Here is a 15259-nt window from a genome sequence, read left to right on the forward strand (position 1 = left end):
CCACGCTACTTCTGATACAAGCCAGGATGCTGTTGGACTTCTTGGACACCTGGGCACACTGCTGTGCTGGCTCAAGCCAGCTGTCAGCTAGCATCTCCAGGTCCTTTCCCTCCAGGCAGCTTTCCAGCCACTCTTCCCCAAGCCTGTAGCACTTGCTGTGACCCAAGTGCAAGACCCCGCACTTAGCCTTGTCGAATCTCATACAGTTGGCCTCGGCCCATCCATTCCAGCTATCCAGGTCGCTCTGTAGAGCCTTCCTACCCTCAAGCAGATCAACACTCCCGCCCAACTTGGTGTTGTTGGCAAAGTTACTGAGGGTGCACTCAATCCCCTCATACAGATCATTGATAAAGGTATTAAACAAGACTGGCCCCAGAACTGAGCCCTGGGGAACACCGCTTGTCACCAGCCAACAACTGGATTTAACCCCGTTCACAGGTCTCAGGGCCCAGCCATCCAGCCAGTTTTTTATCCAGTGAAGAGCACGCCTGTCTAAGCCATGAGCCGCCAGCTTCTCTAGGAGAATGCTGTGGGAGACAGTATCAAAGGCTTTGCTGAAGTCCAGGTAGACAACATCCACAGCCTTTCCCTCATTCACTAGGTAGGTCACCTGGTCATAGAAGGAGATCAGGTTGGTCAGGCAGGACCTGCCTTTCATGAACCTTTGCTGGCTGGACCTGATCCCTGGTTGTCCTGCACGTGCTTGCTGAGCACACTCAACATGAGCTGTTTCATAACCTACCCTAGTACAGAGGTCACACTGACAGGCCTGTAGTTCCCCAGATCCTCCTTCTGGCCCTTCCTGGAGATGGGCAACACATTTGCTAACTTCCAGTCAACTGGGACTTCTCTGGTTAGACAGGACTACTGATAAATGATTGAAAGTGGCTTGGTGAGCTCTTCTGCCACTACCCTTGGGTGGATCCCATCCAGCCCCATAGAATTGTGTGTGTCTAAGTGATGTGGCAGGTCACTAACTGTCTCCCCTTGTATTATGGGGGCTTCATTCTGCTCCCCATCCCTGTCGTCCAGCTCAGGGGGCTGAGTACCATGACAACAATTGATCTTATTATTAAAGACTGAGGCAAAGAAGGCATTAAGTGCTTCAGCCTTTTCCTCATACTTTGTCATTATGTTTCCCCCTGCATACAATAAAGGATGTAGATTCTCCTTAGCATTCTTTTTGTTGTGAATGTATTTATAGAAACATTTTTTACTGTCTTTTACTGCAGTAGCCAAATTTAGTTGGGCTTTAGCCCTTCTAGTTTTCTCCCTGAATAACCTCAAGACATCTTTGTAGTCCTCCCAAGTTGCCTGCCCCTTCCTCCAAAAGTCATAAACTCTATTTTTTTTCCCCCGAGTTCCAGCCAAAGCTCTCTGTTCAGCCAGGCCAATCTTCTTCCCCACCGGCTCGCATTTCAGCACATATGGATAGCCTGCTTCTATGCCTTCAAGATTTTCTTCTTGAAGAATGTCCAGCCTTCCTGCACTCCTTTGCCCTCCAGGACTGCCTCCCAAGCAACTCTGTCAACGAGGCCCCTAAACAGGCCAAAGTCTGCCCTCCAAAAGTCCAAGGTAGCAGTTTTGCTAACACCCCTCCTTACTTCTCCAAGAATTGAAGAGGTCAACCGAATTCTGTCTTAAGCATAATAGATCCTGGTGAATCTATCTGGATAAATCCAAAAGGAGAGAAAAAACCCAAACAGTAATCACGGGAATTTTTTAACACTGAAAACTAACTGATCATCTATGGGTACATTGAAAAGGTTAGTAAAACAAAGCACAAATTAGCTTACTTTATTTCGGGAGTAACGATTTCTGCTGCTAAGCTGTCTGAAGGCTCTTGTCTTCCCAGAGGCATCAATCCTGGGTTAGGAAAAGTAAAAAATTTAGCAAGCAGACCAGTAACTTTCTTTAGAAGACCAGAAGTAAACATTGTTCTAGAGGCTTACTGTTTAAGACAATGGAAAATGACAGAAAGTCAGGCTACAGCAAGACAGACAGACAAGCACAATTTCATTTGAAGAATAGTCATTACTTCTGTCTTCATCCATTCTGACGAAGTAATTTTGTGGAGTAGTTTCTGCCCATTAGCTTATCCAAGAACTACAAAGCTGTGCAACGTTACACACAGAAATTCATTGCAAGACATAAAACCTCATATATGCATCAGAAAACTTAATATCTCTCTAAATAAAATTATGTAACTACACAAAAATCAGAAATATGTTATAAAAATATCACACTGGGGAGGAGACGAAAATTTCTGATTGACTGAAATAATGTTTGAAGTTTTCAAATGCTTACGAAGTTATGAATAGCTAAAGCAGCTTTTCACTGCTGGTATTAGAGGAGCTTAAATTTATTCTGTGCTAAACAAAAGCACATTCAATACTCTCCAGAGAAGTCCCGTAAACTTGAGAAAACATGCATTTAATCTCTTTATTTGTTCTTTACCTGTAGTGGTGAGCTGACCCTCCTGAGCTTGTACACATCTAAGCTCTTCAATAGTTTCTTTCAGAGAATCCCTTTCTGTTCTTAATCTCTGAATAATTTGGAAAGAGAATGAATATCAGTCTTGGCACTACATCTTTAACAGTATACAAGTCACCAAAAAGGCACGGCCTTCAACAGTTTAAAAATCATTCAATGTAATTATAGAGATGATTTTCAAATTAAGGCATCTCAGTCTATTTCATAACATAATTAATACAAATATTGTATTTTCCACATTAACAGTGGTTTTCTGAGAAGGGTTGCTGCTCTGTATTACACTTATGGGTGTAAAAATATCAGGGTATAAGCCTGCAAAATCAAGCTATTAGTGATACAAAGTTCTGGTACCAGGTAGTAAACAGCACCCACTGGAGCCACTCAGCCATCCTCCTTTTCCCCTCATTGCAGCTGATTCCAAAAGAAAGGGAAGTGAACTAAGAGACCATAGACTTTTCCCTCTCCAAGAAACCAAGGTTTAGCGAGGAGTGAAATAAAAAGCAGGTGAATACATAATCAACACAACAAACCGTGTAAACTTCATTTTGTTTGTCTTTCAAGAGTGAAAGTCTGAGCAGCATTTCCATATTACCTTCCTCCATTGTGTCAACTGGCCTTGTCATTCATAGCATCTTAGCTGTGGAAGAAAACTAGTTGCTTGAGGCTCAGTCCAAAGAGAACTGAAGAACAGGACTGGACCACCTTGGGATCTAGGCAGATGAGCTCTTAAGTACCATCAAGCAAATACTGTCTCAATTTGGCACAGGCCCCCCTTTTGGCAAAACCAGAGAATCTACAGGTAGCATCAAATTTTTGTCCAGAAGGTTGCCAAGATTAAAAAATGAAAGGAGAAAAAGGCAACTATATAAAGATCCAAGTTGCAGTTTGCTCCAAAATCTGACACGTCCAGTATTACTAAAAGGTCTAGGACAGACCTCGGCTCCGTGTAGGTATGGAGTTGTGTAGGCTGACAGCTCCTTTCATTTCATCCTATTAATGGTTTGATTCAGATATATTTTATATTTCAGCCCAAATAGATCCAGGACTTGGAATCACTTTGGCAAAGAACATTTTGGTGAGGTGCGACAGAGGCTTCTGCTGTATTTCTGAATCCTACAAGGTGAATGAACTGTGGTGCAACTGTCAGAGCAATCTGAACAAAGCCTATATTCTGTTACACTGAAAGTCATTTCACAAACCCCACAGGTGAATAAACTGTTTTAACCACAAATACTACAGAAGAGCCACACAGAGGAGTGCTCAAACTCAGCTGCTGAAAGCAAGGACTCTGCAGTCTGCTACCATCAGTCAGAAAACACCAGGTTGATTAATCAAATGCCAGAATATTTTAACAAATAGAAAAAGCTCTAGGGCTGCATTTGTACACTACAGACAAAGCAAACTCAACAAAGTACCTTAGTACTTATCATACAACACACCTCAGCAGCAAAATTCCAAGCTACATAGCTGAAGATATCAAAAACACTACCACACTTTGCCAGAACATAAAGACAAGGACAAAATCAATTTCAGTAACTGTTTCCAAAATACAACTGACAAGATACTGCTATGTAGCTTGTGACCTATGGTGGGCAACCTTACTGATACATGTGTGACAACAGGGAACAGCAAAAATAGGTAACGTAGGTACTGAATCGCTAATTCAAATGCTGAGAGACTTCAGCTGTAATCTGCTTCTCACATGTGTATATCCATTCAAAATAATGTATTGGAAAACAAAAAAAAATTTGCTATTTGCCAGGGGTAAAATGGAAAACTATATGACAGTGGCCTGCAATTCAGATCCTTTGTGCAAGATGAAATGGTCCACCAAGCAATGGGTAAGCCACAGACAACCTTACCATTGTCAAACATAAGAAAACTGGAAAAACAAACTTTAAATAAAGAGCAGGAAACAAAGCCAAAGCACAGTACAAATACAGTTTTTATGGGCATAAAAGGACAAGTGTCCACAATAGTTTGAAAATTTAATAAAATATGGAAATCAAAGACCTATGAACAGAAAATAACTGAAAACTTTCAGTTCAAATGCTATTCAAGTGCAAAGGCTGGAAATTTTGGAAAGAATTGGATAGGAAATATGACTATTGAGGGAAAAGCCTACAGAGATTCTGACTGATGGATAGATGACTTACACTTAAAACAAGCCTAAGAAATTGTTAACTCAAAGCGCTGGCCTTGGTTTGAGGTAGTTTGAGGCACCTGTTTATACATTCATATGAAACAAGCCAAAACAAACTGGTGAAAAACAGTAGCGTGCAAGAGAAGTCTGAAGGATCAGCCCTGGCAAGAGAGGACAGAGCACTTAATTGCAGAATCACTAGCAGCAAATGACAGAGAGGAAGGAAATAGACTGGTATCCATCCTGTGTGTTCCATGTTGGCAGTACAAGATAGATCAACAAGGAGCTGTCATAAAAGGCAAGATCGCCACAAAGGACACGTCCCTCCACATGACTCCTACACCTCTTGCTGCAGTAGTTTTGACTCCACAAAGAGAAACATGCTGATGGTACCTCAAAGAGTGCTTTAGAAAAAATGCAACAGGAGTTTAGTTCTAGGATGATACTGCAGAAACCCTACTTTAAATACTTTTTCAGAATACATTACAATTACCCTGGGTGTTTATTAACCTCATGGTAAATGGTCAAGAAACAACTTCAGACCCCTAATATGAAGGCTTTTCCTCTTAAAAACAGGTTGCATACCTTTTTGTACAGCCACTTAATTCCAAGCTGTACAGTTCTTAGGTTTAAAAAGGGATCTCTTACACAAACATTAGAAAATGTCAAGTGAAAAAAGACTTCCTAATTTAAAAAGCTTGCTGTAAATGGCTAACTATAATTACCGTATCTCTGTGTTATAAGGACACAAAGTTGCTGTCGCTACTACCAAAAAAATAACACCTTGGCACTTACATCTTTTTCTTTTTGGAGGCTGTCTACTTTTTCTTTCAGTCGTTTGCATTCATAATCTAATTTATCAGCTTTCTTGGATTCTTCAGATAACCTGTTTTGTAGTTCAACTGCCTGTGAGAACAAGAACCAATAATTTGTCTGCAAATAGTAATATTAAAACAAAACATATAAAACAAATTAGCCAATTACCATGCACCACGAGTCATGTTGTAAACAAGCGATATAGTTACCTATAGGACATACTAAAAACTGCTGTCATCACTTGTTCTGTATTTCAGCAAAACCAACAGCATTCAAGCATTAGGCCTTAGCACAAGCAAAAGAAGCAAAAACTGTGAAGTATTTCCAGTACATCTAGAAACAAGAATTTAAGCCCAAGCATGGTTTACAGAAAAAGTTATACAGTTCTATGGATCAAAGAGCTTAAGGGAAGTAGACAAATCCTTCTGCATTCTGAGAAGGCTAAGGACAAAGAAAAAACTCTCAAGAAAGCAAATTATCTACACCTTTTGTTAACCCTATTTCACAAGCCTCACTCAGTATTCAACCACCCGTTTATGCAGTCAGGTAATGTTTCTTAACCTGAGATTTTCCTAATATTTTCTAATACACTAACACAAAGATTCAGCCACAGGCTCATAAACAGTTTTCTTTACTTCAGAAGGAACCATTGCTAACAAAGTCACATGAATACTTTTGACTACAGATCAGTAAAGAGCTTTTAAAATTAAGTGAGCAGAAATCTGAAAGTTGAGCAGAACTATCAGTGAATGGGAGGCAAATTAGTGAAGTCTTGCCTTTTCAAAACTCTCGACCTTTACTAGCAAAGGCTCATTCCCAGGACATTAGTAAAGCTCATAATGCAGAGAGCGTGGAAGCAAGTAAACCGAATAGACTGACCTGCAAACACAAAAGCTGAATGAAGACTCAGCTAAAGACATACAGCTTCTTCTGAAGCAATTCATAAGAAGGCTTTTTCATGGCTTTTAGATTATAGAGAAAGAGACTAACAAATTGTGAAGCAAAGCAGTAGCCATACCTACATTAGGAGTGCCTAGTGGTTCTAATTACCTTCTATTTTCAATATGTATAGCTATAGCAAAATAACTACCAGGCCTAAGGAATCTACATGGCTTTAAGTCTTAAAGAAGGACTTTGCTGTTGTTGTTCTTAAATTAAATGCTGCAAAAAAAAGCACAGGCCTGCCATTTCTGAGACTGTCAAATTAAAACAAATATATCAAAATGTTAAATATGAAAATATTTTGTTTCTCAGATGTGACATCCATCACTGGGGCTATCAGAATAACTGCAGGTATAAAAAAATATGCAGGCCTTGACCTGTGATTTTGCCTCCACTTGCAAAATAGATGTCTTTTTACCCCAAGTGGAAACAAACACATTAATGTTTGTAATCACTCATGCTATGGTAATGGTATGTAGAAAAACACAGCAGGAAATAAATTGTCTTGAATTGGGACTTGGGAGTGTATAGAAAGATATATAGCTACATGGTAATGCAGAATATTAAAAAAAAAAATGAACTGCCATCACATTTACTGAGCATTGTCTGACATGTGGAATGAGTAAAGCAGGAATCTTGCAGCAAAGAAAAGCAAGACATGCTGTTAAAAATGTATCAGAACACACATGCACAAAGGGGCTGAATTAAAATTACAAAAAATAATCCTGAAATCTTCACATTTCAATTCTTCATGCTGCAATTAAAAGTTTCTTAGAAAATGCTTCCACTTCCTTTCAGAAAAGTAAACAAAACCTCTTAAATAAATAAACACTATTACATTTCCCAGCACAATACACCACCGCTAGCCTCTCATCCCACAGAAGCTGCTGGGTGGGGTGAAGATGTGATTTGCTTGCAGATCACTACAGGATTTTGAACCAAGCACTTTCATCTACACAGCACAGAGCTTCTAAGTCAAAGAAATAACACCTCTGATGGCATCACCATGATTGGGGTTCGATCCTTCACACACCAGACAAGGTATGCTCCACTACAGGGGCACACTAGTGCTCAGCAGTGACATAACATCATAATCCTTATACCTGGCTTAATTCTTATAGCACAATTTAGGATTCCCAGAAACTAATTTTGTGACAGCTCATGATTGACAGGCAGGTCTCAAAAGAAGCCCAGCCTTATGGACACTGAAGGCAAACACACTGTGTGTTTGTTTTGAGGCACTGTGATTAGGTGAAGAAAACTCACATCTGTCATGAGACACCTGAGGTTTATTCCAATCTCAGCTAGTGGAACAGTTTTGTACAAATCAGCAGATCCTCAGATGTGAAATCCTACCCATAAAACACAGGGAATGATGAAGGAAGGAGTACTTCTGCAGCACTAATGATGGGACCACCCCTTCCAAAATCTTTATTGTTGGTGAAGTAAGAGGGACCAGATGCAGATGTTGAGGTTACACACCTATATCACAGTCAGCTGTTCAATGGAGTGAAGTATTTGTTGCCAGTAAACATGATGCTACTCATGTGTGAAAGGCCATTGCTTTCTACACTTACTTTTCCCTTTGACTGTCTGTTATTTCAGCATTTTTCTTGTCCAAGCTCTTTTTCTGGTGGAATCATTCTGACTGTATTTACAATTAGCCCATAGAGGCTGAAGCTAGTTGTCTTAATAACTGTGATGACCAGGTGCAGGGAAAAAGCCACCAAGTCTTAGGGACACACAGTGCTCCTGGGCTTGCAATGTTGTTAGTGGTTGTTTCTGTATTTTTATTCTGCTGTAAGCTGACATACAGGGTGGGACCCCTGTGCCATGATCATTCGAGCTTATAAGCAGGCAGAAGTACAGAGCAGGCACTACTACTTCAAAGAACCACACTCTGTCCGGCCCTGTAACAAGAATCCCAGAATTATGTCATGTGAATGCAGTGTAGAAGCAGAGAGAAGATTAAGCACATCTTCCACCTTTACAGAAACAGGATTGCATGGCACTTTGATAAGCAGGAGGATAAACAGATGCCTTTCACTCCAAAGAGTGTTCTAGTGACATTTTCTACTCTGCTGGGTGCATATAAACAATAGGGATGATACACATCCTTCTCTCTTCATAACTGGGCAAATTCAGACATATCAGACAAACTAGAACCTTTAAAAAAAAAAAAAGGTTACTTAATCACAGGGATAACTTACCTTAGCCATGGTGCATTCCTCACTGACAGAAATTTGTAAGTGAAAAGTGGATACTTTTTCTGAAAAAAGAGGTTCTAATTCAAGCCTCACTACCGAATATGAATTAGGAATAATTTGAGAAAAAAAACCTTACATCTGTGGATTTTTTAGAAGTAAGAAATACTGCTTATTGGCAAACTAATGTAAATGTGAAATAATAGTAAGAATTGCAGGAAAGGAGGACAAAGGTAGTACCAACAAAAGGAGTTGTTTGTTCATAATTTCTTTTCTACTTTCAGGTATTAGCTGTATTATCAAGAGAAGGTGTTGAACAATACAGAGAATTGTTGCAATGATGTTCTCACCTGTCTCTTGTACGTTTCCAGCTGACTGCGTGCTGCATTGGCCTTCCTTAGTTCTTCTTCCAGGCTCACAGTATTTTGCATGTACATTGTATTCTTCTCTTCTAAGAGTTTCACTTGCCGCCGCAAATCACCCAGGTCTTCCAATTTCTTTTTGTATGACTCTACCTGGCTTTCTAACTTCGCTACTTTATCAGAAGAATGCCTGGAGGGACAGATTTGTATCAAATTTGTACTCTGAAAATTAACAAAATTAAATGTCCTGAAGCTTCCTCAGTATTTTGCCTTAATGCAGAAGAAATTCTGAGACACCATGTGGAGAACAAGGAAGCAATCATACCCTCCTATTACTGATGTTCTCACTTTTATATTGTCTGCTTCCCTCCCATAACTATTTGTCAACTCGAAGAGCTGCTGATGGAGGTACTTTTAGACACTATCGCTTTTCCTGATACAACCTTCTTACCTGCTTCCAATCTTAAAATAATAGTTAAGGCATCTTCACTCCCACCCATTTCCTTTCAATTCTAAATTGATCCTTAGTCCTGCATTTTACAAGGGTAAAGAATAACATTTTCAGCCATTCAATTTGTTTTAATGATAGTCAGGAATAAAATCATAAAGATCTATCTCCTGGGCAGCATATACTTGGTAACACAAAAGTACCATAGCAGCTTTGGAGCCTGACTCCTTTTAGAAAAATGAAACAGGCTCCATTCATAACATTCCAGAGCTTTTTCAATCCGCCTGGTGCACTGCCAGGACAGCAACAGCCCTCACCCCGAACCACCCACATCCCCACTATTATTACTGTCTCCAGTTTCATTTTAGAACCAAGTGATTTACAGACTCATTTTCCCATGAAATCTGGAGAATCCCCCATTGAATTGATGGTTGATTTACGGGACATAGGGCAAGCCAAAAGTCCTTAATCACCACTGAAGTGCAGAGCCTCTCTCTGGGGCAAGGAATTACTCTTTGAACCTGTTCTGCCCACTCAGATAGTTTATGGAATTGTGCAACTTGATGGGCTCATTCCTTACATTAATGACAGAAGAGGTAAAGACAGATAGCATTGGTAGAAAGCTGCTGGAGAATTAGAAAATGAAGTATTAAAATAAGCCTTTCTAGACTTGCTGAAGAGCGATACAGGTGGGCAGTGGAAAACTGTTCTGAATCATTTGGTTGGAAAAGACCTTTAAGATCATCAAGTCCAACCGTACACGGCCACTACTAAACCATGTCTCTAAGTACCTCATCTACTCATCTTTTAAATACCTCCAGGGATGGGGACTTGACCACTTCCTGAGCAGCCTGTTCCAGTGCCTGATAACCTTTTCAGTGCAGAAATTTTTTCTAATGTCTAATCTAAACCTCCTCTGGTGCAACTTGAGGCCATTTCCTCTTGTCTTATTGCTTGGTACTTGGGAAGAGAGAACAACACCCACCTCGCTACAACCTCCTGTCAGGCAGTTGTAGAGGGTGATAAGGTCTCCCCTCAGCCTCCTCTTCTGCAGGCTAACCAGCCCCAGTTCCCTCAGCCACTCCTCTTAAGACTTGTGCTCCAGGCCCCTCTCCAGCTTCGTTGCCCTTCTCTGGACACACTCCAGAGCCTCAACTTCCTTCTTGTAGTGAGGGGCTCAGAACTGAACACAGGATTCAAGGTGCAGCCCCACCAATGCCAAGTACAGGGGGATGGCAACGTCCCCACTCCTGCTGGTCACACTATTTGTGATACAAGCCAGGATGCCATTGGCAAGATGACACTACTGAAGGATTATGTTCCATAGTAAAAGAGGCTGCCCCACCCTATAAAACACCTAGTATCTTCAAATCCTGACAACTTTGGGTGCTAAAATCCAGTGGCAAAGAGAGCTGTAACAGATGTTGTTCATATTAGCATTATATGATGATGAAGGTGACTTGAGAATATCCAAGAGATCAGTGAGTGACTTGTTATGATCATAAGATGGTATAGGATTGTTAAGTTTACTAATAGTTAGTGATTAGGTACATAATAAATAACCAATTTACTTAAGCAGAATTGTGTGGTGGTCTGTGTACTTAACTGGAGGATCTAAAAGAACTTTGACATTGAGAAAGTGTTTAAAATTACGTTAAAAAAAAGTTATTGAAGACTAAGTAAACAAGTTATATGGATTAAAAGTTAACAGTTAAAACAGGGTTAATGGAACAGAGTTTACCTGAGTACATCTATCTCATCCTTCAAAGACTGAGCCTCCTCTGCCAATGTAGTAAGCTCTTCTGTTTGTTGTCTCAATTCAGCAATTTCCTTTTCTAGTTCTTCACAGCGTATTCGATAGTCATCTTTGGCAGCTTCTAATCTGCAGAAAATAAGTAAAACAGAAAACAATTTCTCAGCTTGTGCCACAGTTACCTTTCCTCATCCTCTCTAACAACACATGAAACGGCCTTCTGGTGCAGTGAAGGAGAACAGCAGCCCAATGTGCTTCTTCAAAAACATAGAAGCATACTGACTTACTTGATGCTCCCAATTTGATATCAGTCTTTCTATGTGGAATATCACAAGGTAATGTAAATTCCCAGAAAGACAAATCCTGACTTTTTTCTGTCATAGTAATTTTTCACAATGGAAGCTCAAGCAGAAATTTCCAGCTTTTTTCATCTTGGGGCATACAGAGTTTGAACATGACAGCTGTTTGAACATAAAGCTGTTCAGCTGTTCCACTCCTACACACCTTCAACAATATTGACCTGGTTGTCGGATGTTCTAAATGCTGTAGAACTCTCACCAAGATGGCTTTATTTATTTACTTACTTATAAAGAACCTGTGCCTGCTTAGTAGCTCTGATGAACCAAGTCGTATATTTAGTTATCTAGCTAGCACGTAAAGAACTCAGACCAAAGTTTCTGGCATGAACTACTCACATACAGCACACACAGGCAAAGCTGCATTAAACAGGCAGTGAACAAAGGGAGTAACTAAGAAAATTTGTCAAAGCATTTTGAACGAATGGAAGAGGACACAACCTGGAACACGAAGTCCTGTGGTGATTTTGATCTGAAATTAAAATAAAAACAATCCAGAAAAGGAGATATGTGCATGGGGAAAAAAAGTATTCTAACCATTAATTCCAGGACTCCAAAAAGAATCTACAAGAATGGAAAGAAGAGAGAGTCAGTAAGTCATCTGAACCATATATAACAAAGATTTGGATCGTGATAGACTGGAACTGTCAAAGGACATAAAGAGTCAAGACTGGGAGAAAAACTGTTGTACCACACTGGGCATCAGTTATGCTGTACATATGTCCTGTTTGGCCAGGTAGAGCTGCGGAAGAAACACACAAATTGCCGTTAGAAACCACATGCTATGAAGGCAGAGTAGAGAGGTAAAGGAGGTTGGGAGATGAGTCTCACATGTGAAAAGGGTTTAGAAAGACCTTCAGAACCTGAAACTAGAGTAACAGGCAGTGCAGGGAGAAAACAAACAACAGTAGATTCAGGTAGGAATCATTCCAGAACATGGAGATGAATAAGGAGAGATAAAAGAGGACATTAGAGAGACATTACTACATTATTCCTTTGCATGGTAGATGTATAGAAAGAAGAAAACCAGGCACTAGCTGCTATGAAAGAGAAACACTGAACATTTTTCAAGAAACTGAAGGGAGAGAGTGTGTCTGAATATGCAGGGAAGAGGCAAAATGGGAAAACAGGCAAAAAGGAAAGTTATGTGGCAGCTGACATAAGATTTAGAAAAGGACAGCCAGAAGAGGAAAGAAAAGGAAGAAAAACTGTCAGTGTAAAGAAATACCAGTTTCACTGACAATAGATAGGAAAAGTACATTAACAAGAATGAAAAGATGATGGTGAAGTGGACCAGCTTTCTTCAGCAGAATAGGCTTACACACCCTGAGAGCAACAGTCAAAAGGGCCAGGAAGGATATCTGAAAAGGAACCATATTTCCACATGTTGAGTAACTGCAAATAAAGACCAGAGTTCACTTGTGGATAATCTCCATCTTTCAGTTATGAAACAACTTGTCTTCAAACTCAGAGGACATACTTTGCTGTATAATAATACCACCTGTAGTACTGACCATAGCAAACTTTCAGCTAGGAATTCCTACACCTTAAATCAGAATAATTTACACAGAACGATGTACTTTTCAGTCCCCGATTTTTAAAAACATGGATTAAATGATTGCACACAAACAATTAAAAATAACTTCACAGAGTGTGACCTGTACACAGCATTTCAGCATTGAGAAATTGTGCATTTTTGTATGCTGGAGCTTGTAGAGAGGTAAATCATAACATGTACATCACTGTAAAAATTTTACTACTGTGCTTATACCACTAATTTGTAATTGCCAGCAGAAACAGAAGTATTTAAGTCATGTCTGTTACCAGGTATAAACAAAAAACCCAACCAAGTGTAGCTTTTCTACCTGAATGTTTCCTCTTGGAGCTGTTCTAGTTGGGTCTGCAGCTGCAAGTGCCTACGACCTGCAGGGCTGTTGGGATCTTCAATAGAATCAGATTGATTTAAACGTTCCATCAAAATCTGGTTCTCAGCGAGCAAGCTGCTCTTTTCCTCCTGGAGGGCTGCAACCTGTTGTAATAAAAGCATAAACTGGAATTACTGAGCTATCCCGCTACAGAAAGCATTTTTTTTTTTCATGTGCACAATAAATAATCAACGCCACCCACAAACGGAAACACACAGGCTTCAATAATCACACTTCGTAAGAATATACTGTAACATTAATAGGTATTCAATTGCTACGTGATGTAACCAACATATTGCAACATTAGGGGCAGATTTACCACACAGAAAACGTAACTATTCTTCACTGTATTTCACACAAGCATCTAAAGAAAAAGCCTGAGTTATTGCAGAAGACAACTTCATCATAACAAAGTCTGCATACTTTCCCAAGAAACTAATAAAAGCTTTACTGTGGAGGGCTAGTTTTAAAACTGATTTCCAAAAGAAACAATGCCTATCAATTGCACAGAATATCCAAGTCTGGACATCCAAGGGATAACTATGCCCTTCCTAGATTTTTTTTTTTTAAATCCAGTGGCCAATTACAAGCAGACCTGAAACAAGAACACAGTCCCAAAGATGACTCAGTTTCCGCCAATGTTGTGCAAAACAGGCAGTAGTGCAAAGAACCCAAAGTGCTGCAACTCAAGCAACAGCTGAAGCATGGGTTCATATGTTACTAAACAGCATAGCATTAACATGCAGGAAGAGAGAAAAAGAGGGAATGTGAACATCTCAACAGAAGGAAATGCTCCAGTAAGAGCTTGAATCATCAAATACACTAAAATCAACCACGACACACAAATAAGCTTCATTAATTGTAACAGTTACTGAACTGCTTGGCAAATCCTGAATTATCCTCCAAAGTAGGGGTGCAATGGCAATGCCTTTCAGGGCTCCCACTTTACACCCCTCACGTCTTCTGGATGAGTTATGCTTTATTTACAGTAAGGCTTAGTCTAAATCCATACAGGGCTATTAGACTACAGCAACTTCTGACTGTGATTTAAATCTTAACTGTTAACAGCAGCATAACCTCTATCAGCTCTCTACAGCTGAACCACACAGCTCAGTGCCTTCCCACCTGAATGAAGTTTTGTTAGTATGAATCACCTTAATACTGGCAACATTGCAACAAGGTAAGAAAACAATGAAATACACTCTGATAGCACAAGTAAAGCAAAATAATTACTGTGCAATTTTAATCTCCCTTTTAAAAATTATGTTTCCACACTATACTACTTGTTTTCAGCTACTTAAAAATTAGCACATCTCTTTCCCACTTCAAAATTAATATGTACAATATAGCAAACCTACCTGCATGTCTAATTCATGACATCTCTGGGCAATTTCTTCTTTTGTTGCTAGTGCTTCATTTAATTCTTCTGTAGTTTTCTTCAGCTACCATAAACAACAAACATTTATAGTTTCATCACTCTCTGTAAAGTGTCTAAAAATATCCTGAACTACATCACTGTAAAATTACTACATTTAGGTAATACATTAAATTTTTGGAAAACTGAGGCAATTCCGCTCTTATAAAGAAACAAAGAGGCAGACGTGATTACTGTTTAGTTTGTGTGACAGTAAAAAGTAAACATACCTAAAAGTAAAATTTGGTCTTATAAAAATGCATTAGATTTAGCACATCTATTCTGTGAATTGGGTCAAAAAACCCTGAACAACTTGGGTCTGAAGAACTCATCAACTCTGTACACTGAAAAAATTGTCAATACCACTTTTCTTTACGGATGCAAAGAGTGCATAATTTTGGTT

The 15259-nt window shown here is 39.6% G+C and overlaps 1 protein-coding gene across 4 annotated transcripts in view; it reads right to left on the reverse strand.

Annotated features, from left to right (window-relative positions):
- The window catches only part of HOOK3 (hook microtubule tethering protein 3), a 79119-nt gene that overhangs the window by 30921 nt on the left and 32939 nt on the right, over positions 1 to 15259 (reverse strand). For 3 of the 4 annotated variants that reach the window (XM_009639000.2, XM_035894425.1, XM_035894427.1), the window contains 7 exons: positions 14801 to 14884; positions 13383 to 13546; positions 11150 to 11290; positions 8949 to 9150; positions 5432 to 5542; positions 2458 to 2545; positions 1797 to 1866 (listed from right to left, as the gene is read on the reverse strand). In XM_009639000.2, the coding sequence (XP_009637295.2) occupies positions 1797 to 1866; positions 2458 to 2545; positions 5432 to 5542; positions 8949 to 9150; positions 11150 to 11290; positions 13383 to 13546; positions 14801 to 14884 (860 nt within the window). The remainder of the gene's footprint in view (positions 1 to 1796; positions 1867 to 2457; positions 2546 to 5431; positions 5543 to 8948; positions 9151 to 11149; positions 11291 to 13382; positions 13547 to 14800; positions 14885 to 15259) is intronic. The other variant, XM_035894426.1, reaches the window with a different exon arrangement.

The sequence above is a fragment of the Egretta garzetta genome, unplaced genomic scaffold (assembly GCF_000687185.1).
Source record: "Egretta garzetta isolate BGI_Z169 unplaced genomic scaffold, ASM68718v1 scaffold585, whole genome shotgun sequence".
Taxonomy (NCBI): domain Eukaryota; kingdom Metazoa; phylum Chordata; class Aves; order Pelecaniformes; family Ardeidae; genus Egretta; species Egretta garzetta.